The sequence below is a fragment of the Wasmannia auropunctata genome, unplaced genomic scaffold (genome assembly GCF_000956235.1).
Source record: "Wasmannia auropunctata unplaced genomic scaffold, wasmannia.A_1.0 LD336041.1, whole genome shotgun sequence".
NCBI lineage: Eukaryota > Metazoa > Arthropoda > Insecta > Hymenoptera > Formicidae > Wasmannia > Wasmannia auropunctata.
In genome coordinates, this window is record NW_012026849.1 from 374,214 (window position 1) to 400,929 (window position 26,716).

Here is a 26,716-nt window from a genome sequence, read left to right on the forward strand (position 1 = left end):
GTTCAGACGTGTGCTCTTCCGATCTTATATATATATATATATATATAGACAAATGGATATAACTATCCGTGAAAAAACGTTAGTCATTAATACACGTAAAGAACGATTTTGTTGAAAGTTCTAAAAATTTTGCTAAAAACAGATCTGAAAATAATTTTTTATTATTTTAAAGATAAATATTATATATATATATATATATATACTATTTATCCTTAAAAAAATGTTTCTTATATTTCTTCTTTGTGCTCTCGCTGAAAATACTATATTAATGACTAACGTTTTTTCACGGATATTTGTATCCATTTGCTATTCATTTTAATGCTGCGTCTGTGCCAAAGGAAACTGTGCGACAAGCAATACTACATGAAAGTCCTGGCCGCAGGATCAGGCCGGTAATAACAAATTTTGGCCACAATGATGTTAGAACGACGGTGAGGAGGCAACGTTGCGTTAATCCCGTCGAGCAGAACGGTTAACGAAGCCATTTACATCGCAATTACTTATGATTCACGTAACCGTGAAACCCCGGTTGCAAGTGAAATTTGTCTCTTGCGCGGAAGGGTTAATTGCCTGATCCGCGGAATGCCACGCGGAAGAGAGTGTGGCTTCCAAAACGCAACACGGCAAAGCAGAGTGGGCTGCTTTCGACTGCCGGGTGCAGAATCAGTTCGCGCTGCGCCGGGGACTGCCTCCCGAGCCAAAAGTTTGTCAAACGACCGCAATTGTAGGGGGGAAGGAGTTAATTAACGCTTGGCGAAAGGCGAAATTTCATTTGACTGAATTTTTCGGACGCAATTTCGCGATGTCCGCGATTGATATTGACGCGCCACAGTTTATTACCGCATTCAGAAAATGTTCACTCGTAATACGACGTCAAATATTTCTTGTGATAAAAATATAGTCAGTTACAGTCAGTTAAACATGCTTGATTATTTTATTTTGTTATTAAAAACTTTTAATTGAGAAAACTAGTAATCTCAAAGTGACTGTTGCGGAAGTAGTAGCGTCGTAAATTTTATAAATTAACAATGCAAAAGAGAAAAGTTTCTTCTCTTTTATGGCAAAAATGTATTAATTTAAATTTATTTGACATTATCAAGTATCCGTAATAATCGTTTAAGATAATAATGATTATAATTAACTGGCGGATAAAAATACAAAAATTAGAGAACGGAGCGGATCGATTATAAATATCTCATTATTGTTTTTTCTTACTTTCTGTTTTTAATTTAAGTTTTTTTAACGCATCTAGACTTTAATTTATTCTCCTTCTCTTTAGTTAAGATCTCATCTTTTGCTTTTACTATTTTTTTCATATTGTAATTCATCGCAAAAATGCATGTATATATAATGACTATGCGATGTGTATTATTATAGATTTATATGAATGGCTACAATGTGATGAGGTCTGGTTCGCTGCGTGGGTTCGCTAAGCTCGAATGACTGTACAGTCATCCCCACGGGAACCCCGTTATTGTGAAAAAAATATTGGTTACAATCACCCGAAAGCTGTGTGAAATAACTCGCACACGCGCGCATACACGCATCTGTATAAATTCATTATTAGTTTAGATCGCAACATCGTTACACGGAGGTTGAATTTGTAATTACAGTGCAGCATCGCGGTCAACTATGCCTGTGGGAATCGAGGGCCTCTAGTTGCCGCGTGGACGATTTCCTTGATTGAAATTACAGCTAATGAGGACGAGTGCATATTGCAGCGCGTCGGTACGTTGATTAAGTTCAACAAACTTAGCCTTGTTACATCTTTGCGCGATCCTTCGTGCAGGGGAAATTATATTTTTTAACAATTCAAAGTCGCAATCCCAAACACATTGTTTCTCGTAATTGGACTTTACTTTCCTCTGTCGTAAATTACAGTCGCAACTTGGTCGAACGAAAATGTCCGAGTTAAATTTTCTTTAGATTTTTATCAACTGCAGCGATATTCGAATTACGAGTGTTTCGTGCTCAACGTCCGTCGTACCGGACGAAATTAATGTAAACACTAGCCTTTGTCTTAAACACGTGCTGCAATTTACGACATGTTTTATTCATGCAATTAAATTATTAATTTTGAAGGCTGATATTTTCGAGTTTGCTTTCGGAATTACGGTTCCATCGTGCGTGTGACAATACGCGCGCATTTGATACAATCGTTCGGAATGTCATAGTTAATTCATATATCACAGTTAATGCGGGACATAAATAAAATCGAGCAAGTTTTTATGTGAATGTATAACAATTATTAGTGTTTTAAGTCTTATGAGAAATTAGTACGTCTCCAAATAGAAATTAATTAGTACCGTTTTATAATAAAGTCAATTAATTATTATTAAAACAAAATTATTAAACACGATAATCGCATTATCGCTAGTATTTCAGCCAAATAATGTAGTTTTATTAGACGTCGGGGAAGGCGGGTACAAGATACTTGGGAACTATTATAATGCAACAATTTTCAGGTAACCCGGAATATCGGCTTGTCGTTAGGAAAAGTAAGATTAATCATCTCGCAACGTGTGTGCGCTCGCTCTTAGGAACTGACATCCCGTGTGCGACGAAACAAAGCCAGATATTAATTTGCGCGCGCAAATATTTGTTTGCGTCTAAACTTTCTAACGAGGTTACGTTCAGCCAAACATTCCTTCTCAAAGCAGCTAGCCTGCGAGAGGACTGTTTACGAACTACAAAGTGGTATATGACGCGCAAACCTCTGAAAACCTCAATACCGCCGCGCCTTTAAAGCAGCGAAATCCATTTATTTCCACGCGTGAAATAAGCCGGAAATATTTTCATGGTAACGCGTAGGCCGCACGACGTCGAGCTTTGACGATCATTGAAATCCATTATCGCCATTGGGTCTCGTAAATTTAGGGTAGAAGTGGATCGAGTCCGTCATTTATCAAATTATTCACTTTGAAGCATAAAGTCATACATGTCGTATATATGCAAAGTGAACGTTATAAATGATGGACTTGGCCCACTTTTGCCACGAGCTCCTCAATCGCATATATAATTAAATACATTTGATTCCTTTTCGTTTTCAGAATCGAAGTGACAGCGCACCGAAGAACACACTCATATCGGTCTGAAGGCGAGTCGCATGACGGTCGCAGGAGATGCTCTCGCGGCTGGTGGGCGAGCCGCACGGCTCCATCGTACGCCAATCAAGAGCCTGCAGTTCTAAAGATATCAAAGAACTGTGTTGAGGTCGGCGATCGCGATAGCACAGACACGGGCCTTTATGCCGGTACTCAGCGCCGGGAAGTGACGAGAGGCGCAACTGGGATTTAGGAATCCTCTCTGTTTCCTCAATTGAGAATAGGCGGGGCCGGAACAGAGCCGTCAGGATGTTGCGCAACAACGTAATGTCCTTCATGAAGAAGGTAAGTGTCGCCGTTTTCCCACGCGTGCGAAGTTTCGAGATTGCAGCAGGTCATTTATTAAGTGCAGAAATGATATCGAATTATTGACAGTAGGATTCTTTTCACGCTATTTATTCAAACTCAATTCACCGCTCAATGAATATACGATTTTAATATAGTCGAAATTGGAAACTGAGCGCTATAACATGGGTATTAATATGTAGAATAATTAAAAGTAACGCTATCCCTGATGCTGCCAGAGACAGAATGTGCAATGAAACTTAAACTATGGAACGCTAATTGTCACGGATTGGATCTCGTAGAACATAGTTTCATTCGATATACACTAATGACATTTCGTTCGTATACGGCCCCGATCGAGGAATGCGAACGAAATCACGAACGAGTATTTTTAGACGTAATGAAATGTAAAACCATGCAGATACGAATTATACGCTAAAATGTCCGTAATTACACCATGGGAGCCGAACCGCGGGAGCTGCTCGGCGATCCGTGCGAATCGAATCAAGATAGAAAACCCTCGGTAATCGATAGATCGTGCCCGGAGTACGCAGCCGGTTATTTAACGACTGGTTTTATCCTCATGGATACCCCCGGCGCATCGAATATTCAACAGTTGGCATCGATCCCCCTCGTCGAAATACGGAGCATCCGGAATGGACGATCTCAATACCGCCGCGGAGATCCGACCTGCGCCTAAGACCCCCGCGGGGATCGGCGGGCGATTAGGTATCAGCAGGTACAGCAGCGGGATCCGGGAGATCCTGAGATCAATGTCAACGCAGAGAGCTTTTATTCGTCGCAAATCGGTCGGTTACCTCCGCGAAAGTCACTTTAGAATTGTAAATTTTCCTTTAACACGATATTTCCATTCCCCTTTATCAATGGCGGCTGTTCATTTAGCATTAATTGTGCTACGTAATTCAAGCACTCGATAACTAAATGCCACAAGCCCGCATTTTAACGTCATGATGTTACAATATACGTCGTTGCAACGATATATGTGATTGAAATTGAATATTAAAATCTGCTGATATTGGAAATTAATACTGCGCTACACACTGTCATAATCGCAAATGTCACAATATTTAACGTGACGTCAAAACGGCACGAGATACTTCTATTATATATTACCGATTATTTGATTTTGTATCTTTTAACAAATAATTACAAGATTAAAAATAGAAAAAAACACATAAAAAAGAAAAAAACATTCCTTTCTTATTTCTTTTGAATAAACCCAGATAAACCAATTGCAATTAATTTAATTTGTTTTTGTGTTTCGGACATTTACTAAGAAAAGAATTGAATTCAACCGGTTAGCCGAGAATAATAACACCGCGACGGATTATTAAAGGACTGTTATATATTACTGATTATATGATTTTGTATCTTTTAACAAATAATTAGAAAATTAAAAATAGAAAAAAAACACATAAAAAAGAAAAAACATTTTTTTTCTTATTTCTTTTGAATAAACCCAGATAAACTAATTGCAATTAATTTAATTTGTTTTTGTGTTTTGGATATTTGCTAGGAAAAGAATGATTTCAGTCGGTTAACCGAGAATAATAACGCCGCAACGGATTATTAAAGGACTATTATATATTACTGATTATTTGATTTTGTATCTTTTAACAAATAATTACAAGATTAAAAATAGAAAAAAAACACATGAAAAAGGAAAAACATTTCTTTCTTACTTCTTTTGGATAAACCCAGATAAACCTAATTGCAATTAATTTAATTTGTTTTTGTGTTTCGGATATTTGCTAGAAAACGAATTGAATGCAGCCGGTTAGCCGAGAATAATAACGCCGCGACGGACTATTAAAGGATAAGGAGTTCGCACTCACGACACGTGTACTCGTGACACGAGGATTACATCCTTGATCTTCCCGCGTATAAACTTAATCGTGCATAGTCAGCGTTTCTTTACGTCTACATCCCGTATACCTCTCTCCGTATACCTTTCTTTCTTTCTTTCCCTCTCTCTCTCTGTGGAGGAAATCTCTTTGCGCCACGTCCGCGCTTTTCCAAAGGCAACCTGGCCTGGCCTGAGCCGGCCGAGAGAGAGAGAGAGAGAGAGAGAGAGAGAGAGAAAGAGAGAGAGAGAGATAAAAGCTTTTGCACGCGGCGTTCCTTCCAGCCGGTGCCGCTGGAAATGTTTGTACGTCTGTCCTCTCTTTGCCTTCTGTGTTCTCAGCTTCACGGTAGCTTTGGAATTTCCGCGCTGTATCATCTCCGCTTTCTTCTCGCTTTTACATCTCTATTTACATTAATAAGAACTTGAAAATTATATATATTTGAATTTGTTTGATTCTTTGAGTTATGATCCTTCAATTTCAGTTAATGCTGACTCCTTGAATGTAGTAATATTAAAAATATTGTAATTGCATTTAATTTTCTATTTTTATTTAAACATTTGATACATCAGTTTGTTTTTTCATCATTTCGTTTCTATGTTATCTATCTCTTTCATCTTCCTCTCCTCTCCCCCTCTTCTCTCTCTCTCTCTCTCTCTCTCTCTCTCTCGGGCGCGTGCGCTGTTTTATTTTTACATGTCTTCCGGAATTACATTGGGTGAAATTCTACTGTAGAGACACTTTGCTACTGTTATTACATTCGTTCTAATGCTTTTTTTAAAACCTACACCAGCCTGCAACATTGTTAAGTTATTCTATGCTTTATGGAAAATTCTCAACGGAGTTCTTGCAACATTAGCGTACATAATGCTCAAAGAGATGTGTTTTATGGTCAATGCGCATACGCTGCTTCTTTTATAATTGAAGGATTCTTATTTCAATAGAAGAGATATACTTCTAAAAGAATATAGCAGTATAGATATCACATATATTTTATCCTTATATATAAATTCTTATTCTACACAAGTCCGATTCATTCCTTTCACAAATTTATTTTCCATTCTTCTTTCAAAAAAAAAAATTTCGATTTATTCGTACTCCATTTAGATATTGAAAAGCATCGTCTTTGTGACGTTTTTTCTTTGCCTCACACACGTTGATCGTTCTGTGGAAGGAAAGAGAAATATCGATTGTGTTTATCGAGCAGTAGTTTCGAAATTGCCCACGGCGCAAGCTTATATTTATTTGTTTCCTGACGGCCTCAATATTCGGCAATGGTCTTAAAGGTCGATCGCGATACGGCGAAGAGATTCGGCTTTTTTTTATAGCCGCGATACCGACAAGACTTTCTTGGCGATTCTTCTCGAACACCATCGTTACTTTCATCGCCGACGTGGGAATCGGGCGCCACAAGGATTACATCGAAGATCAGATAAGATTTCATACATATGTATATTTCGTTGCGTATTAAAATATTTATAACGCGCGTAGAGCATGCTAACCACATATACATGTATAAGTCAGCGTCGCGAAGAGATCAATTGCTAATACGCAACGAGTGGAATAGCGAAAGCATATGCACAATTTGGTATTCCTTTCACGACCGATAAACCATGAATTTCCCGTGATTCAATAATGAAAATATTATTTTGACATTTTCCGTGCTGTATATGCATTATGAATGCCATAAATTTTACGGCCAGAGCTTCATTTATTTACAGCGAGCTTTTTTATTCATAAGGTCGTACTGTATGGTCGACCATTGACAGGAATAAAAGAGAAACTAGCGCGATTAAAAATGAAAAAGATGTCGAATTGAGACTCATTGATCTTAAAATAGAACAGTCCGATAATTCTATTTGGAGTATCTCTCCTCATGTCACGAACTTTATTAATATATCGTCTCCCTTTCAATTACACGCAATTTCACAGACTTCATCTGAAATTTCTTCAAAGTGCCAGGCACATATCACGGCGCGGCGAAATGACGCGTAATCTCGTTAAAGGCGTGCTCCCTCCGCCAGTCATCTTCATTCTCTTATGGGACCGGAATTTTCAACTTTTCCCGCGTCTCTCATCTCCCTAGCGAAGGCTGCATGAAATCCATGTCGTCCCACTAAATCATCGCCCTCCTCCCGCTCGTCGCGTTCCATCGCTCCCGCCTACCCCCTCCCGCCCCTACTCACCCCCCTCCTCCGCGCGATATCGTAAGCAAACTTTTATTAACAAACTTTTGTCATAAAGCTGTATCAGTGCTAACGACTGGAGCCCGCAAGCTTGTCATTTCCAGCGCCGCGAAAAGGAGAGAGCTTCGTTCTCTCGAGAAGAAAAATCATAAACTCCTTCGAGAGAAACGCGCGAACCGATTCCTCCCCTCCCCCCCCCCCCTCCATGACGCAAGCGGCGCCGACGAAATTTTCCGCTGACGCGCATTTCCACCGTGGGCTGATCGCAACCCCGGCAAATGCGAGAAACTCTAGAAACTTGAGAGAACATAGGATGAAAGGTCTCGGATCTCGCGCGATTTTCCACGTCTTGAAAATTGTATGGAAAATGCGGCGCGCGCTGCGCCCACGCATCCCAGACGGCTTCTCGGTTATGATCGCGCTCTAATATACACACAGTTGTTTTCAGAAACGTTTTGCTATACATATTATTGTAAGTGCTACAGCAAACACTGCGGTAATACAGTTGTCGCAACGGCGCCGTCTTATTCCATTTTGTTATTTCGCTGCGGCGCGGCTTATTGTTTCCGAGTACTTCATATTTTCTATCGGGAAACTGCTGTTTTAGTATATATGCGAGTACATTATACACACACATACATATATGTATATATGCGCACTGAGTCTTATAATAAATATGTAAAATACGCAGTGCGGAATTAAATGTATATTTAAAGAACATTTTTATTTAATATTATGACAAAGAATTATTACTATTTTAGGTACTTTTTTATTGAATCACGTTCAATGATTTGTTAATTTTCATTTCATGCAATGAAGCTTGCGTTGAATGTTTTATATATAGGAAAATGGTGTAGTCTGCAGCTAAATTGTGAAGCATTTTGAGAACGTGACCATGATATTTGTTTAAGCTATTTCGAAATTAATCAGATCAATATTGATACTTAATGTCGCAATTTTTAATATAAGAGATTGTTTTACCGAGAACTGCTTTTCAACAGGATAATACCTAGAGGTGTGCGAATAGTTCGAATTCGAATCGAATCGAATCGAATCACAGTGGATTTGATTCGAGTTCGTTTTCGAATCTGTATAAAATTCGAAATCGAATAGTTCGATAGATCAAGAATTTCGAATCAACAATATATGGTTATCGATATCGAATCGATCGCCTATTTTATTTGTTTCATTTATATTTCCCGCGCGATCAATCATTCTTCTCTAATAAATAAGTATTGTTGAAGTATGATATGTATAATATACAGGGTGTCTCGTACTCAATGATACAGCGCTTGTGGGGAAGTAGTGTGGACCAAACTGAACAAACAAGTCCTCTACCATTTTGCGATCTTCGCAATAGTTATCGAGATACTAATCATTAAAAAAAAATTTACGCCTCGTATATTAGGTACATCTTATCTAAACCAAAAATATTATTTTAACAAATAAAAGTTGTCCAAAAACAAATATGAGATCATACAAATTGCCAAGTATTTGATTAGACATTAGAAATGTAGAGACAAAAATATTTTATTCCAAACCAGAAAAATATTTTTTTAATAAATTGTTTAAATTATTCAAAATTATATGCAGCAAAAGTTTAATGCCATTGTCTTTCTAAATAACTTTAAGTTTCATAAAACAGACTTAAAGTTATTAAAATGATCAATAGAATCATAGTAAAGCAAAAACTTGGCCATTGTGTAAATTTTTTTTTTTTTAATGATTAGTATCTCGATAACTATTGCGAAGATCGCAAAATGGTAGGGGACTTTTTTGTTCAGTTTGGTCCACTACCTGTCCACAAGCGCTGTATCATTAAGTACGAGACACCCTGTATAATGTATCCATATATGTAGATTAACAAAACGTTCGAAAACATTCTAATTATTCATGTATAGGTACACATTGCATATTACTAATAACATATTTTCTAATTCAAAATGTCACATAAGATCATGATTCTTTGCAATGAGATGTAAATTGAAAACAGGTCTTCAGTTTATATAAATTGTTGCGTAAAATAATGTTAATCATAAATTTTGATATTTATTACGTTTAAATTAACATGTAATGTAAATTTGGGAAAATTTGATTCAGATTCGATTCGATTCGACTATGCAAATACTTGAGTCACACACCTCTATTATAATAATACCTTTTCGCTGAAGAGCGGAGTGCATTTTTCTGCATGTAGATTCATCGGGAAAAATCTTTTATACATCATTTACAACCTGCAGCTCGAATATATCCGATGTTTGTCCTTATTGCGCGGATTTTAAAACGCAATTCTTGAAATCTTTTTCTCTCTGCGTCACTGCGCGGTCATTCGACGAGCAATTTCATTAACCGATCATTTATCCTTTACGTCGAGCGAAGGAGAAAAGAGAGAGAGAGAGAGTTGACCTTTTCCCTAATTTACCAGATTCAATTATCCGTATTACATGTTTCTCTACAAACGTGAGTCGAAATGTACACCGTCGCGTGAAAGGTGAGATGTCAACGTCGCGTTTCAACACGTAATTCAACATTGTTGTTCTCCACTGAGAACGCAAAATTTTATCAAATCATAACCGGTCGATCGCTTTCCAATGAATGAATTACCGTCACGCCGCCGCGCCGCGCGAGAGCGATGAAGTGCGCGAAAAATGCTCAGACGGAATTAATTCGCGCCACGTGTGCGACAAGAACAATCCGATAACAAGTGAAAAATCCGTCATTTGCATTTTTGCGTACCCCCGTATTTCAATTCGGGCGCGTGCGCCTCGCCCGTTATTAACGGTTGCTCATCGAAGTAGGTCGCGCGGACTAACTTGTTTTCAAAAAAACGACTCAAAGGAGCACTTCATATCCGGACAAAAAAGAGAGAGAAAGAGAGAGAGAGAGAGAGAGAGAGAGAGAGAGAGAGAGAGCGAGAGAAGAGCTGGTCACGGTCTGCACATGCTCTTTACCTCCACGTTTTTCTTTATGGCGTGCATAAAAATCGATAAAATATGCTCCGCTTTGGATATGCCGCCGTATACGTAACGTCGATTCGTCGACTCGATGCTCTCAACGGCAAATACGTTCTGACATTTAAAGGCTCAAATTATTATAACGAAATCAGAAGATCGCGAGAGCGTTTCGCGTTTTACCGGGAAAGTGCACGCTCGGCGTAACGATTACGTCGTATAGCTTTACGAGGCTCCCGACGCCATAAAGTCGACAGGTGTCAAAGGTGGCTTAAAAACCCGACGACGGTGACGTGCAATTGCTCGCGTCATTAACACGTTTACACGTCGCTTTGTTCTTGCGACTCATTCAGCTGTTAATTAATTTGTCGTTTGATCATTAGGTGTCGATGGAATTAGTCCTCTGTATGAATAGAAAATTATCGCCTTGCGTTAATATATCTCCCGGCATACTTTCTGGCATAAATTGTCACGCGCACATTAATTTCCAGCGATGTATAACCTAAGCGATATTACCTTATTTTGACAATATCTGTCGATGTTTAATTATTTTTTTTTTTTTATCGGCATGCGTTATCATTTATAGTATTAATGAAAATTAAACTGTCTTCTTTCTGTGCAAATTAAATTTGCGTAATATGCATTTTTATGATGTTGTCTATATGACACGGAGTATAAGTACGAGTGTAAATAAAGATTTCGCGATGGAGAGAAGACGTATAGAAGATTCAAGATACTTATTCATCGTAAATAATTCACCGAGTTAATGTCTTGAAAAATACGTTTAACCGCAGTCTAAGTTTCACCTTTTAAGTCTTTCTCGCGGTTCTTTAGAATTGTTATTAGCAGTGCAAACAGAAAACACGCAAGAAGAATACATTTTTTTTATTAAACTATTTCTAGCATTTGTAATTCCCTGAAATTCTAAAATTAGTAATCCGACTATATTCCATTTAATAAAATCGTTATAAGTCACTATATATATATTATATCTATTTATTATAGTTTCCATCTTAAGTCAACATTTTGACTCGCGGTATGATTAGTTACTCACAAGTTCGCCTATAAAAAAGTTGTACTTCCAAAAGAAATTCTTGTTCGGGAAACTTCAAGTTAGAAAACATTGCACTATTATACTGAGGGAGCATTTAATGGTAGCTTCGCGTAAAAATAGCGATAAAAGCATAGTGCCCAGTGAAAGAACGAACGCCGACTCTCGCTATTACGAACGTAAAAACTTTGCCCGTTAGTGCCGAACCGTATACTTGACGTAATTAAGGGTGTGTAATATCACTCCTAAACTTATGACTGCTAATTTTAAAAAGCGACCCAACGGTCGCGCCGTTTCAACCTCGAAAAAATATAATCCGCGGGGAATTAACGCGGATAAACGTTACTGCCGGTCCGGAATTAAAGATCGCTTTTCTTTTTCCCGGTGATATATTTCGTGAAATGCAAGCGCGCGCCGGGGAGCATTCACGCGTGCACATCCGGCGAGCCGAGCATTCTGCCTGCCTTATCGGGAAACGGGAGAAAACAATTTCATAGAGCCCGTGCTTTTCGAATACATAGGAAAGATTTCCGATAAATCGGAGAAAGCGGCCCCGCTGTTCAATGCTACGCGTAATCCATACGCGAGATCCCGTTTTTCAATGGCACGGATCACATCATTCGTCATTCGAGATAGGTCATGTTGTTCTGGCGTTTGGAAAATATATCATATATATTTGGAACGTGTTTATAGCTCTTTCTTTTATTTATTTCGATTATTTTTTTTCTAATCCTATAAGCTTTCTACGTTCACTGATAGTATTAAACAATCATAAAAACGCTTTACTGACAAACGATTTTCATTCGGCATAAAACAGTATGATGTAATTATTATCTTGATCTAATTATTAACTGAACTTCCATCAAAGAGATTGTCACATAATAAAAATTTCTTTTTTAACTGAAGATTGACGAGTCCAAATGACCTGTTTTTTCAGACCACATTACACATTGGAAATTGATTGCAAATTGGAGATTAAAATCAATCAAAATAAAATGAATTTAAAAAATAATATGATTGATCAAATTCTAATCTTCAATTCGCAATCTTTAATGTCTAATTCTGATTCCGGCATATTGCCAAGTTCAACAAAAAATACAATAAAGACACTTGTAATCATATTTATATTATTAAATAAATATAAATCTCTAATTGATTGAAGATAAATTACAGTTGCGATATGACGTAATTTGAAATTATGTTGGCTATTAATAGCCAACATAATTAATAGCCATAGAATATCAATTGATATTTTCTAATTAGAGTGCGATTTATTACTTCACAACTGAAGATACTTTCAGTAAAATGCTCGCTTTTACTTCTAATAAACATCGGTGTTAGCGCAACTTCCACGTGTGAATACGTTTAATTAATTCCAATTTGAGCTAGTCAGCTACGACAAAATTTAATTCTCGGCGCTGGACGCGGTTCTTTTTTTTTTGTTTGTAATTCGCTCTCTCATTGCGGAGTTTCCTTTCGCACGCTCTCAACTTAATACGGTTATTTATCACGGCCGTGGTGACCAATAAGTCAGGAGGCGGACGCGAATGCGATAGTTTCCGCGAGTGTCTACGCAAACACGGGCGCATCGCCATTTTCATCTATCATGAGATTATACTTCTCCCGATGTCATAAATTACACGCTATATGCGCAGATATGAATCGTGACCGTCCATTAGACTCCGAGTAGCGACTGTTGCGTGCAACTACATATTAAACGCTTAGAAGCTCTGTGCGAAATAATATTCTTAAATCCAAAGAAATATATACGTTGCATTTGTTATTTTTAAATTTTTAATAATTATTAATCTCCCTGTTATTATACAGATTGTTGGAAATATTATATTTGTATAGAGAGAAATACATATCATAAGTGATGAACAGCACAAAAAAGATTTTTTGATTATAAAAAATGTAACAAGTGTTAATCTTCAAGAGACAAAAAAGAAAAATCTCTGAAAATATGAGTGAAAAAAAAAAGAGTTGTCCTGCTAGTGAGAAATGTTCCATGCCTACAGAAGTATCAAGCAAAGTGGCTCAGTTATGTGTGATTATTTATCACAGGAGCGATAATACTTCACGGAAGGACAACTGTATACGTCGTAATTTACGAGAGCTCCCATGCTCCCCGCGCGAGTTTTCCAGCCCTACGATGCCTCGTTCTTTTTCCGGCGCTATATAGTAGCGGGATAAAAGGCATGTTGCCTATGATTAAATCTAGCTGCGACTAAAACGATTGCTCCGAATTGTATGCGGAACGGCGCGGCGCGGCGGCGGCGGCGGCGGCGGCGATGACGACGCTCGTACTCGGAATTTCAGTTTACGCGCGTCATAACGTTTGCAAATGCGACATCGTGTTATCGGTAACGCGGTCGCTGTTCGACAACTCCCATCGCGGGAAATGTAAATGTTGAGAATTTCTGATATACACAAATTTCGCGAAACGCCGGGAATATATATATATATATATATATATATATATATATATATATTCGTTCTCCTCGTACATGTGCTTATAAATTAGGCAATCCAACAATGCGGGGTGTTAGAAGGCCGGTCACATTGATGTACACTGCATCTCTCCTCGGAGTTTACCGTGCAATTTTCAATGATAACAATAAGATTTCAATAATTCAAAATGTAATATGTATATTATATATATATATATAGGTTAAACTATCCGAAGTGTTTGTAATATTAATGCAGCTGGAATAGCGCGCAGCGCGCATTGTTGTACTTTCGCAAGATTTACAATTCATGATCGGAGTGGACGCACACGGTTACGGAATCCGAAGACCGAAGTCACGCGGAAATAAATCCAATATTTTAAGAATGGATTTATTCGCAACTGCAGTCATGATTAATTAAAATATCCGGAGCGTCGAACATATCGTGTTTATGCGCTCTCGGAATTCCTCTCTATCTCCCAAATCAAAGATATATTTTCGATCGGTAGCGTAAACAAGGAATTTATTTATAAAAGTGCGATACTCAGTTTTACTGCTACCGACGGCAGTTATTGGAAATTATATACGCGTTGCAATCAAACGCACGTCGAACTTAATAACGATATAAAAGGCTCCCCGTGCATGCGAGGGCTGCGCTGATCAGCGAAATGACACGCGCAGGCTGAAACGAGGATAGCCGTGGTCTGCCACGCGTTTAATATTCGCGATGTGTGTATGTGTATATATATATATATATAATCGCGTTGCCGCATTTCATCACGGGGCAACCCTGGATCAAATCACGGTGGTGTCCCACCGGCTGTTTCCGACCGCTGGAATCGTTCCAGCAATGGGGTACACTCGCATTATGCCACGTTCAACGTGCCGAATAATATAGCCGTGGTATATAAGGGAAGTGTGTTTGCACATGCAGGCTAGGACGAGCGAGAGCGGTGAGTACCTTGGACAAGAAGAGCTTGCAGTACCGAAAGCATATCACAAGCAGAAAGCGAAGTTCAATAGATGAAGAGAGTGGAAAAGAGAAGGAGAGATAGAGAGAGAGAGAGAGAAAGACAGAGAGAGAGAGAGAGAGAGAGAGAGAGAACTGGCAATCGGCCAGATGCGGTGCAATTTACATCTCGATTACGAAATTGGCTTTCGCATGGACTCGCTTGTACCTGTAAAGATATTTACTATCGTCCTACTTCAAAGGTCACCACATGATCGAAACTCGGGGGAGAACGTTGGCACGGAAGAACAGATGTCCTTCGGAAGAAATAGCCGTTTTGTCATTTTCGGAAGAAGGAGAAAAGAAAATTGAATTTTGCCGTTTCGTGCGGAATCCTTGGATTTGTTCTACGATATTTTATTTTAGTAGCGCGGGACGTAAAACTCAATTTTTCACGATCATCTCTGCAAAGAACGAAAATTCAATCGATTACGTACCGAAATTATGTCGGTTTATTGTATTTTTATGTTGTATAATTTATTACGTTCATTCTCTCTTGATAATGCAATACGTAACGTCAAGAAAATTATTAAATGACTGTTGAAGTTTTTGTGAATATAACGTGACCTCTATTAGAGATAATTAAAAATGTAAATTCGATAACACAGGGTCTTTCCAATATTAATATCAGTATTTTTATAATTACTTATACATATTTAAAAAATGTCCAATACACTTTAATAATTCGATAACTATTAATTTAATATCGTCGCAAAATTAATGCGTTCTCACATTTATTAAACTTCCTTATTGGACTTTACAATTGAATAAATATAATAATTACAATTTACCGTATAAATTATAAATAAAAGTCCTCCCTCTATGTGCTAATGTAAGAATCTCTAGAAGTTAAGTTGTCGAGATGATAAAATAAAGAGTTTTAGCCTGTCACTAATTTATTCACGCATTTTGTATAAAATTTATAGGCTAAAAGTTTTTGTCAATGGGTTTTGAGAGGTTACACGTGATTAAAATCCTCAAAGTTTGCAAATTGTTCAAATCAACAGTTAATTTTTGTAGTAAAATATTGTAGCAGTTCTGGTAAAACGTATATGTGAGCAAACCAAATATCGTATATTTAGTCTCGGTTTTAGTACTCGGTAAGTTTTCGTTTACGACAGAAGGTATTTAACCTCCGACCACACCACTTTCGAGTGCCTCCTAACATTTCTCCTTGTGTGTAATCACGCTGACAGAGTTCGAGGACACCACAGTTTGAGACACGATCTGCGAGAGATCCATGAGTTGGATGTTAATTAATATTTCCGTTCACTGGGTCAAGGATATCTAAGTAAACGAGGATCGGGTTGCAAATTAGGTCGTTCCAAGCTTAAATATCATACCTTATTATTAGCATGCTACCGGTAGCATTGGCGGGTACATTTGATAAACTTAATTCTGACCTGTGTGTGTTAATTGTACTTTTTTCAAAATTACATTTTACGAGAAAAAAAACTTGTTCAATTCTTTGCGAATTTATATAAGAATTAAGTAATGCATTATATATAGACATTATCAATACGAGATTTTTTACGCAAAACTTTAAACACAAATCTTTAAATTTGAATGATGTTAAATAGATGTAGCAAATGTTTGTAATTAATAATTTATAATTATGAATAAAATTGACAAAACAGTTTACGATAATACTAATGAAAATCGCAATGTGTGGAGAAGGGATAATTCTCATGTTTTGACTTAAGATTTATTTATATTCTACTGTACAAGCAATCACGCTTCAAGTTGAGCATTAAAATATTATTTACAGATGGGAATGGCGCAACAGGAAGCTGGTACATCAGTCACGCCGGAGGAAAGTGGAAAAACCTTAAGCAAAATATTGCAGCTGGGAAACATGATAACGGCAGGAAACGGTAAATCTCCTTGTTTATCTTAGTTCTTAATGTTTACCTTAAACCGTACATGATTATTGTAACAGAGTCGCAACTTCATTTCCGTTCAGTTAATGTTAACTTTCTTCGCGTCAATAACAAAATTATATTCGCGAGAGCAAATTTTACATTGAAACATTACTATTATAAAGTGAAACATTATTATAAAATACTTTTAAAAGATCGACTTCCCCTTTCGTGCCTCACGCTATACATCTTCCAGAAGTGCATTTCAAAGAAGCCTTAGCTCTTAATTTACATACTTTCTGCGTACTTCCCAATTAACATCAACAACACCAAGTCGCTGTTGGTACAAACGCGTTTGAATATCGCACAATCAGAATTGTACAATTTCTCTCTTCCCGTCCTATTCTCCCGCCGTAATTTCTTGTCGCTTCAAATTCATTCGTTTTCCTCACGCTGGCACCTGATTGCAGAAGCATTCTCTGCTCTCGAGAATAATTCTCCGTCACGGCACTCGAATTCACAGGATTTACATTTGTGCGTAACTGTGCGCAACGTGCAAGCAACATTTCGTGTCGGACGTATATAACACTTGCATAAATATCAGCTCATGTTTGTCCAATTACACCGCGGCGGGGGCGCCGCGTTGAAAGATGAAAGCACGCGCGCGGGGAGGCCGCAGTGGAGGGTCGAGGACAGTAGGGCAAGGGCGTTTCCACGGGGGCTTTTCATTGGCGGCGCGCATTTTCCCTCTCATTTTGCACGATGCACGCACGGGAAAAGCGCCGTATACTCGCCACGTATACTCTCCGCGCCGCCGCACACACTCCATAATCCAAATGTGTAAATTTGTAGTCACTTTTTACGCATTTATACGCGTTATATTTTTACACATTTTATCTGTGTTTTACACAGTTAAATGCATATTTTTACACGCTTAATTTTACAATAATATGTGTAAGCGTGTAAAAAATATTCATTTAACAATTTAAAACACAAATAAAATGTGTAAAAATTTAAACTCAGGGGAGACCGGGGCTCGTTGACACAGTTTTCACAATTTAGACATTCCTGTTTTTAAACAATTATTTATTATGATTAAACTATATTAATATGGTAAAATGAACCTTCCTCTACATTTTCATGCCAGGAACGATTCCGTATACTGTATAGTTTCTTTGTAGTAAGTGAAATACGAACATGCTGCAATGTAGCCAATTTATACCCTGATAGCCGGGTAAGTTTACACATACCACAGTGCAAGTTGCTTAGCGATAAATTCCATATTAAATTAATGAAAACATAATAGAAGTAAAAACAGATCGCAGATACGTATTTCTTAAAAAAAGATCGCATCTTTTAGAGTTATTTTGTAATGATCAAATAGTAAAAAAATGCTGTTATAGAGTAATAAATGTAAATTATTTTAGATATAGCTTATTCAATACAGAAATACTAAATAAAAAACGTTTTGTCATAATTAAGTTATAATTGAAAGGTTATACGCTTCTTATAGTAAATTAAACTAATTGTAAGCTAACCTTAAATATGAGCCAACATGCCCCATACTTACAGACATATAATTTAAATCATTTTGTTATAATAAATTATGGTTATTACTCAAAATAACATATTGTATAACAAAAAACTTTTGTTTTAACTTTTAATAATACATCACTTAGATTTACTCTCTCCAGCTGAAGAACATTAGGACGAAGTTTTGAAACACTCGGAAATTTACTTGCCTTTTCTTGAATCAGATTTTTCTTATTCTTTACTGAAATACTTGTTTGATTTAAAAGCAACTTACAGAAATGTGCCTATGTTATAGAAGAGATATTTTACAGTAACTTTTTCATTGTTTCTTTAATCATAAACATATAAACAGAACGCAATGCTAACTTGCCTCTTATGCCAACGAGCCTCGGTCTCCCCTACACACTTGGATTTGCAGTGGCAGTGAGCATAAAGTCGCTTTTTACGGTCAAAAATCGTTCGACAGCTCAATTCTCAACCGATTGCAATGAATTTTTTTTTTAAATACGCGTCATTATTTACTGTACTACTGTAGACCTGCACATTTTTTAATATTACAATTTGTTAATTAACAAAAAATCGTTATTGTAATAAACTTATTGACAAACATTTTTTTAGTATATTCATAATTCTTTCATCAAAATCTTCGTCTGCAAGGGTTTTTTGGATTGCTGTTTACGAAACTGTCATATTTCACTCAAATTTCAAAATTCAAAATGGTCGATTCAATATAGCGGTCGTGAGCTAAAAATGTGGAATAAATTTTGCGAATTTGTCTCACATTTTCAGTTCACGGCCGCTATATTGAATCAATTATTTTGAATTTTGAAATTTGAATGACAGTTTCGTAATCAGCGATTTATCCTAAGCACTACGGTTGTGACAACCGTACTGATGAGCATACCTTAACAGATGTATGTAACATCAATATAACTTAAATTCATATACTTTTTTTTTAAATTTACCTTGCAAATCATGTTAATTATGGGACAATATAGTATTTAGGCAAATTTTACTATGCACTACAATAAGATTTCGCAGTAAAATTTATTGCACAGTAAAATTTACCTAAATACTATATTGTCTCACAATTAACATGATTTTCAGGGTAAATTTAAAAAAAAAATTCTCTCCGTGTATGCATTTCTTTTCCAAACAGAATATTGTAGAGAATATTGTTGTAACGTCCACAGCAATTTTTTCCGTGAGTAAATGACGTGTATTTAAAAAAAAAAACCCATTGCAATCCGTTGAGAATTGAGCCATCGAACGATTTTTGACCGCAAAAAGCGACTTTATGCCCTGCTGTGCGCCGCTGCGGCAGAAATATTAAAGGCGAATGGTGCACCAGGGCGCATGGTGCAGCTTTCGCAGTCGCAGTAATGGCCTCGACGCACCTGCGCGTCCGATACGCAGCCACCGCCGTCGCCGTCGCCGTCGCCGCCGACGCCGCACCGCGTTGATTGTCTCGATACAATACTGTCTATTTTGATTTATGCACCCGTCGACGGGTTGAAGAAACGTCACGCCGCAATTTATCAGCGTATAAGGTTATTGTTAAGCGCGTCGAATCTATCGTAAGCTTTTGTCGGTCGGTTTTTTTTTAATGAATATAAGCTTGTTTTCTTCCATATATATGGCTGAAGGGGAAAAATTACTCCGCTCCACTCCGTCATGTGTTTCGCGTTGATGGCTTTTTAATATAAGTAGATGTAATAATATCTTTAGTGCCCCGCGTTGCTCTACCGCTATCGGCAAACATAATTAATATAGTCCCGCGCTTGCGTAAGATTTTAATGCTTTTACCACGCTGAAAGGGAAGGGTACGAATTCAATTTACATTTTTTTACATTACTCGACGTATAGTATAGGATATCGGAATACTCGCGAGCACACCTACACGTGCACACGCCCAGAAAATCTCAACTTACAGCCGCGTTCTCACAGAGGTGCCGAAAGTTTAAAGGTTACTTTGTGAGTTCAAAGGTATACATACCTATCAACGATACATCATTCGTAGTCGATATGACAAGAGAAATTCGAGGAATATTCGCGAGCTCATTTCTCAAACAATTCTATAGTCGATCGGCGACTAGAATTAATGCCGAAACTGATTCACACATAATTGCTGCAATAAAAAAAATTTATAGGAGCATCTAAATTTTCCGGACTCCGCGAATTACGATGCCTTTGAAATAAAAAAAATTGGCAATATAATCTACGGAAACGCGACGCTCGCAGTTTATTTTCACTACTGCTGTGCAAAATAAAAAAAAGCGATATTCGATGGAAAATCCGCTAATTGAGGGAAAGAGAGAGAGAGAGAGAGAGAGAGAAAACGATAAAGTCGAAAATTGCGAAAACAAAATTAAAAAATCTCGCCGTGCTTACTTTATTTTAATCCCAGAAAAAAAAACGCTAACGAAGACAAGTGGGAAGTATTGCAAAAATACTCTCGAAGTCGAGCTGAACTCGACTGCGCGGAGCAGGATTTAAATGACAGAGATTCGATGGGGTGCAAAAAAAGTTTTCCCCTTCGATGGGACTTATTTTTCTCCTTCCGTGACGTGAATCGTATCGCAAATTTTTTTCCTTTTTATTTGTATTTCGCATTAAAGTCCATTTAACGATATCGCATAACATTATATTATATCTTTATCTGCTCTCTTAAAAGAATATGATAGATAAGATCTCGTGATTTATTATTATCTGTACGATATTTTGAACAAAAGTCTGATACATATATAAATACTAGAACGAGACTTATTTGATACGTTCATATACAAAAAAAATATTAACGTAAGCTAATATGTAAGCAGATTTGTTGAAATAATTGAAAAGATAAAATTGTTTTGCAGTTAACTTATACTCATGATATGAATATTTAATCGAAATTAATTATTTTGTAATCTCTGAAAATTCCAACATCGAAGACTAAATTTCCATTTTGAAAAAAAGACAAAAATTCTTCGACAGGACGTGCGAACAGCAAAAAAGAAGGAATACGATAAGTCTTTTGACATGACCGGCTTTGCGAAGATCAATCTCCCATTTCCTCGGGTCTAATACGCGTTTTGTTCGCCCGATCGTTAAGTAATGATGTCTAAGCCTTTAATCGCAATCACAAACGATCAGACGTAAAGGGAAGTGAGTTAATGTCGTTCCACCGACGAAACGGGCAGTTCTAATTAATCCGCTCCGTTCCCTGCGTCCCGGGGTCTCTCACGACGATTCGACTCCGCCTCGTCTATTGGCGGAGATTCGCAGCTCGAGAGAGTTTCCCGGGAATTTCGCCTATAACCTTCTCGCAGACCCCGCTACACCCACTGCAAATCTCTCGATTCCAACCCTAAAGGGGAGAAACGGATACTTCCCAGCGAAACTCCTGTGAAACACGCTAGTTTAACTCGGCGGATATGGCGGCTTTATTTCTCAGATAATCGGGCTGATCAACGGGATGTAGACAGATGATATCCTACTTTGTCATCTTGCGAAAAGCACGCAAGCGCGAGCGATAATTATAATGATTGATATACCGTAAAACACGTTTGGAATGCGTCATGTGGATTCACAAAGCGATAAATCTGCTACATGAATGAAGTGACTGAACTGGCAACGGAATCTCTTTTATGATAGCAATAATCCCATATATCTATCAGACTTAAGAAGTAATCCTATATTTATATACATACATACATTTATGTATGTTAGATAAATGACATTGAATTGTAAATAAAACGGTATAAGCTGACAATATTAATCTTAATAGATATTCAGCGGATCCGGACATTTTTTTCAATTACGCACCAAATCTCTAGATAACGTTGTGAAAAATTATTTATAATATATGTGTTTTACACCTTTAATTTTAAGTTACATAATCTTATTCCTCGGATTTTAACTTTTAAAATGAAAAGAAAATCGTTACCGCAAATATCAGTTAAGGAAATTTTAGAGCGAATGTTAATTAGAATTAATAATTTTGAAATTCAGAAAAATATTTATAAAATTGTTAGAAATGATTCTATCTGCAAATATCTGTAAAAATAAACAGAGAAAAAAAACGAAGGACAATTTTGAGAAATTGAAAGCTGTCAGGTATATTACCGGAGAAAGGGTTGCGTCTCTGAAAAATGGCCGTCGACATCCCTTTTCACTTCGCTTCCTCGCCAGAAATCTGAGCTATTTGCGAGGGGTGACCGGATAACGCGAGGCGTCGGATGATGGAGTTGTGAAGGCGACATAAACGGGAGAGCTCGGGCGAAGTCGTAAACTTCTGAAGAGAGTGAGAAGTTTTCGACAAAAGAGCGGCGTATACTCGACAAGCCGGGGACTAAGCGCTCCTGGTGAAAAATGCGAGCATACGTTCGAACGGGCTGGAAACACGGAGACACGTACAAACAGCCGGGAGATATGCGGATGCCCTCGGGGCAAAACGCAACGGAAGAGGGGAGCGATGGAATAGTAACTGTTATTTACACCTAGAGTACCGGCTCCGTACGACATCCGCCCGCAATTCCCGCGGGCTCATCTGCGATGCACGTACCCTTCTCCCCGTTCTTCGTGCCGTGACTATCATTTTGGGATTTTGAAATTGTCTGTTGGGAGATTACGAAGCTCTATTAGACGTTCGCAATTTTCCTCGTGGTTATAAATATAAAATTAAGGGGTTACACCACCCTGGAGGCCCTAAAATGATACCTAAGTTTGGAATTTTTTTCTGGGTAAACAGATAACTTTATTAAAAAATTACTTTAAAGACATTGTTGTACATATATAATAAAGTAAAGAAAAATATTTTTTTAATTTTTTAATGTTCAAAATGGTGGCACACTGGCCTACTTGCCGAATGCCTTTTTTCTAAATTTTAAAATCGATGTAGGCACAAGATTGCAGGCACACAGTTTGACCTTGAACAAAATACAATTTTCATTGTCTACATATTAAAAACTATAGATATACATAGGGGTTTTTTAAAATATTGATTTTTCTCAAAATGGCAGCTATTTTACGAAAAATGTATATTTTTCACCAGTACAAGTCTTTCTTAAAATATCTGTCATTTTGAGAAAAATCAGTATTTTGAAAAATCCGTACATGCCTCTTTAGTCTTTAATATGTAGATAATGATAATTCTTTGTGTTTTGTTCAAGATCAAACCGTATATCTGGAATCCTGTACACCGATAAAAAAAATAATGGATTTTGCAAGTGTAGGCCAGTGCACCGCCATTTTGAACATAAGAAAAATAAAAAAATATTTTTTTAGTTTCTTATATATGTACAATAATGTCCTCTAAACAGATTTTAAATAAAGTTATCCATTTACTCACAAAAAAAATCCCAAACTTTAGGTATAGTTCTAAAACTTCAAAGGTGGTGTAACCCCTTAATTCAACTAAATTTGGATATTCCATATAAGAAATTTATTACGTTGCAAGATAATTTTTAACCTGTTAAAAATTAATTCCATTATATACAATATATATGTTACTGTCAAAACTCATAATCGTTAAAACTTGATTTCACTACTAGTTAAAACTAATTTTAAATTTAGTTAAAACAAGGTCTATAATTGTACTGTTTCACATATGGGTTTTCGATTTCCACGCATAGCAAGATCCAGCTTCTCTTCCTCCCTTGTTTACGGGACGAAACGAGGTCTATAATTGTACTGTCCAGTGTCCACATAGGTTTTCGATTTTACGTCTAATCAACCTAGTTTTAACTAGTGAATTCGGGTTTTAACGGATTGTGGGTTTTGACGGTAACACATACAATTAATTCACACAAATTGTATACATGTATGTATCGTACATTATTTATATTTTTAAAAATATAAATCTGTATCATTATATGCATTATCGTTGCATTATCAAAAATAATTAGAAAACACGCACAGACACACGCGCATGTGTTTTATCGCTAATTAAAACACAATGAAACTCCTATTTCAAGTATACTTTAAGTAGGTCATGGAGAAACTCATTTAGTCAGTCATCTAACTGGAGTCTTTATTAGTCGATTAGGAATATTGTTGTGCGAATCTCGTGATTTCGTAACGTTTCACCTCTTTGAAGGATCCTTCGCGGAGCTCCTTAGAATTGGCAATGACTTGTAAACCCGAATCCAACCCCCCCCGGGGGCTTCGTAGAGTCAACGCGGTATAGAGTATTTGCTTCTGGCGCGGCTTCGATCTCGCTCTAGCACGATCGCGAGCTTGTGTGTGGGTTATATGCAAAATTCAAATCTACACCCGCTATATCGATTTTCACATGCTCTTCCCCTCTCTATTCATCTCCCCCGCGCCCGCTGCTGCACACGTTTCTTTAATCCCCTCCCGCGGCTGCAACGCGCTTCTTCATCGTCCTTAGTATGGCTACGATCTTCGATCTTTGAAGATTTACTTTCTGATCCTTCCATCTCGGTAGACCTCTTTCAAACAGTTTCTTCGGAAATTCTACGTGTATTTGCTATTCGCGATGAAACGGGAAAATGAAAGATAACTATCTTCCTTCTCAGGGTCGCTTCGAAATAATTCAAATATAAAGTATGCAATATCGCTTTCTTGTGTAGAGTGACGTGATTAGGACCACTAAAGATTCAGATTTTGAATTCTAGACACTTTGCTTTAAATACATATACACATTCCTGTTATTAAATTTTACTGTGCAAAATCTCACTTGTCAGGACAATTTCTTCGTAGAATCTGACGTAATACAGAAGGAAGTAAAGAAACAAGAAATGCATATTTTATAATACTATGGTCGTTTATACGAAGTACATCACTTTTCTGCATTTCCCATATCTCTTGCTCCTATCAGAAAAATGACAATTCATGTTTTTCATAAAATAAATTTCTATTGAATGGAAAATGTACTTTGAATAAATAGAGAGAAAGATAGAGATGAATTATCGTTAATGAGCGAAGGAGGATTTTGAATCGAAGACACCGCGGTGGCGAAAAATGCAGGAGCGAAAGACCGCGAGTGATTTGAAATCCTCCGAACCCTCCGTTCTATTGAAAGTCGGATTTCGCGTTATTCGCATACATATCCGGCGAGAACGTGGCGCCTTTGTTCGCGCGTTTGAAAGACGATGAGGAGAGGGAGGGAGAGAGAGAGAGAGGAGCGTTTTGAATGGGCCACCTTTAATGTTCAAGCCAGGCACCATCGCGATATAATTCAACGGTAATGCACGAGAATACGACCGATTCCAATCTCGCATTTATACCCGTACCCAGTTTGCTCACCAGTACCTCTCCTCTTATATAGCCTTCGAATCGCTAGCATCATTATCCCATACAACCGTGAAATCTAATTTCGACGTCGTAACGCTGTATACGTCACATTACGATTTGCGTTGCAAACTGATCAACTGAGGTTTGTGCCCCCTTATAAATGAGCATTTCAATACTGAATATGGCGAAAGCTAGATATTAGAAAATTCAATATTATATAATGTTAGTTTTAATTAATATTATACACGTCTAAATTATCTTTTGTTCTTCCCAGTTTTGGGTAATACTGAGATGAAGACATACTATTTACGACACGCTATATATGTTATACGTTTTTTGATTACTAATAAAGGAAACGGCATTAATTTTATATCGTTATATAGATATACGATAGATATTTACGTCTCTTCTACCGCGTCTCTTCTAGCGCGAATACTCATGTAGTGAAATTTCGTGAGTCTACATCGCGTGGAATTACTGTCAAAATTTATCACCTGCACCTTGATGAACGTCAGTCTCATCAAGATACACTCCGTGACTGCTAATTCCACGGTATTCCATTCAACCAGCCTACAACTCGCTACCGATCCGCTGCTCCATTAATTACAGTGATGATTAACAATGTGATTGTGTATACCTGGAGATCAATTACCAGCAATAACCCTACCAATAGCGCGCTGCCGTCAGGCAGTAACACGCCCCATTACGATTCGATAATTTCTCTTCATCGTTCGGTTGAGCAATGCTATTGTGCACGTGAAATAAACACGCTACTTAACAATTCACTCCATAGTATAAAACAATTTTTGCGTAAAAAAAACGCCCGTCGCTTTGTGTGAGAGATCGATTTGATAGGTATACAATCCTGCGATTGCTTACCGGGGAATTATCGATGATACAGTAAGCCTTGATCAGAATCAAATACTAATAAACTGTATCTATATACCGTTATAATCATATTTAATATTTGATATTAATGTATTATTTCAATATCTGCATTCTTTCTCGCTTCTCTGTTGTGCTAAATTAATTTTCGTATCACCATTCACGGTGCACTTGTTCGCTTTTCATTTTAACATCACAATATTTGTAATAAAAATTTATTATGTACATTTTAAAAAATACAAAAAAATTATCAAACTTTTTGAAATAATTGCGGAATGTACAGATTAATAATTTTATTGGAA

General features: G+C 37.3%; 1 protein-coding gene across 1 annotated transcript in view; it reads left to right on the forward strand.

The window, feature by feature from the left end:
* The window catches only part of LOC105451885 (regulating synaptic membrane exocytosis protein 2), a 176,108-nt gene that overhangs the window by 40,735 nt on the left and 108,657 nt on the right, over positions 1 to 26,716 (forward strand). Inside the window, 2 exon segments of the mRNA XM_011692600.1 lie at positions 3,051 to 3,389; positions 16,667 to 16,772. Coding sequence (XP_011690902.1) covers positions 3,354 to 3,389; positions 16,667 to 16,772 — 142 coding nt within the window. The 5' untranslated portion in view covers positions 3,051 to 3,353.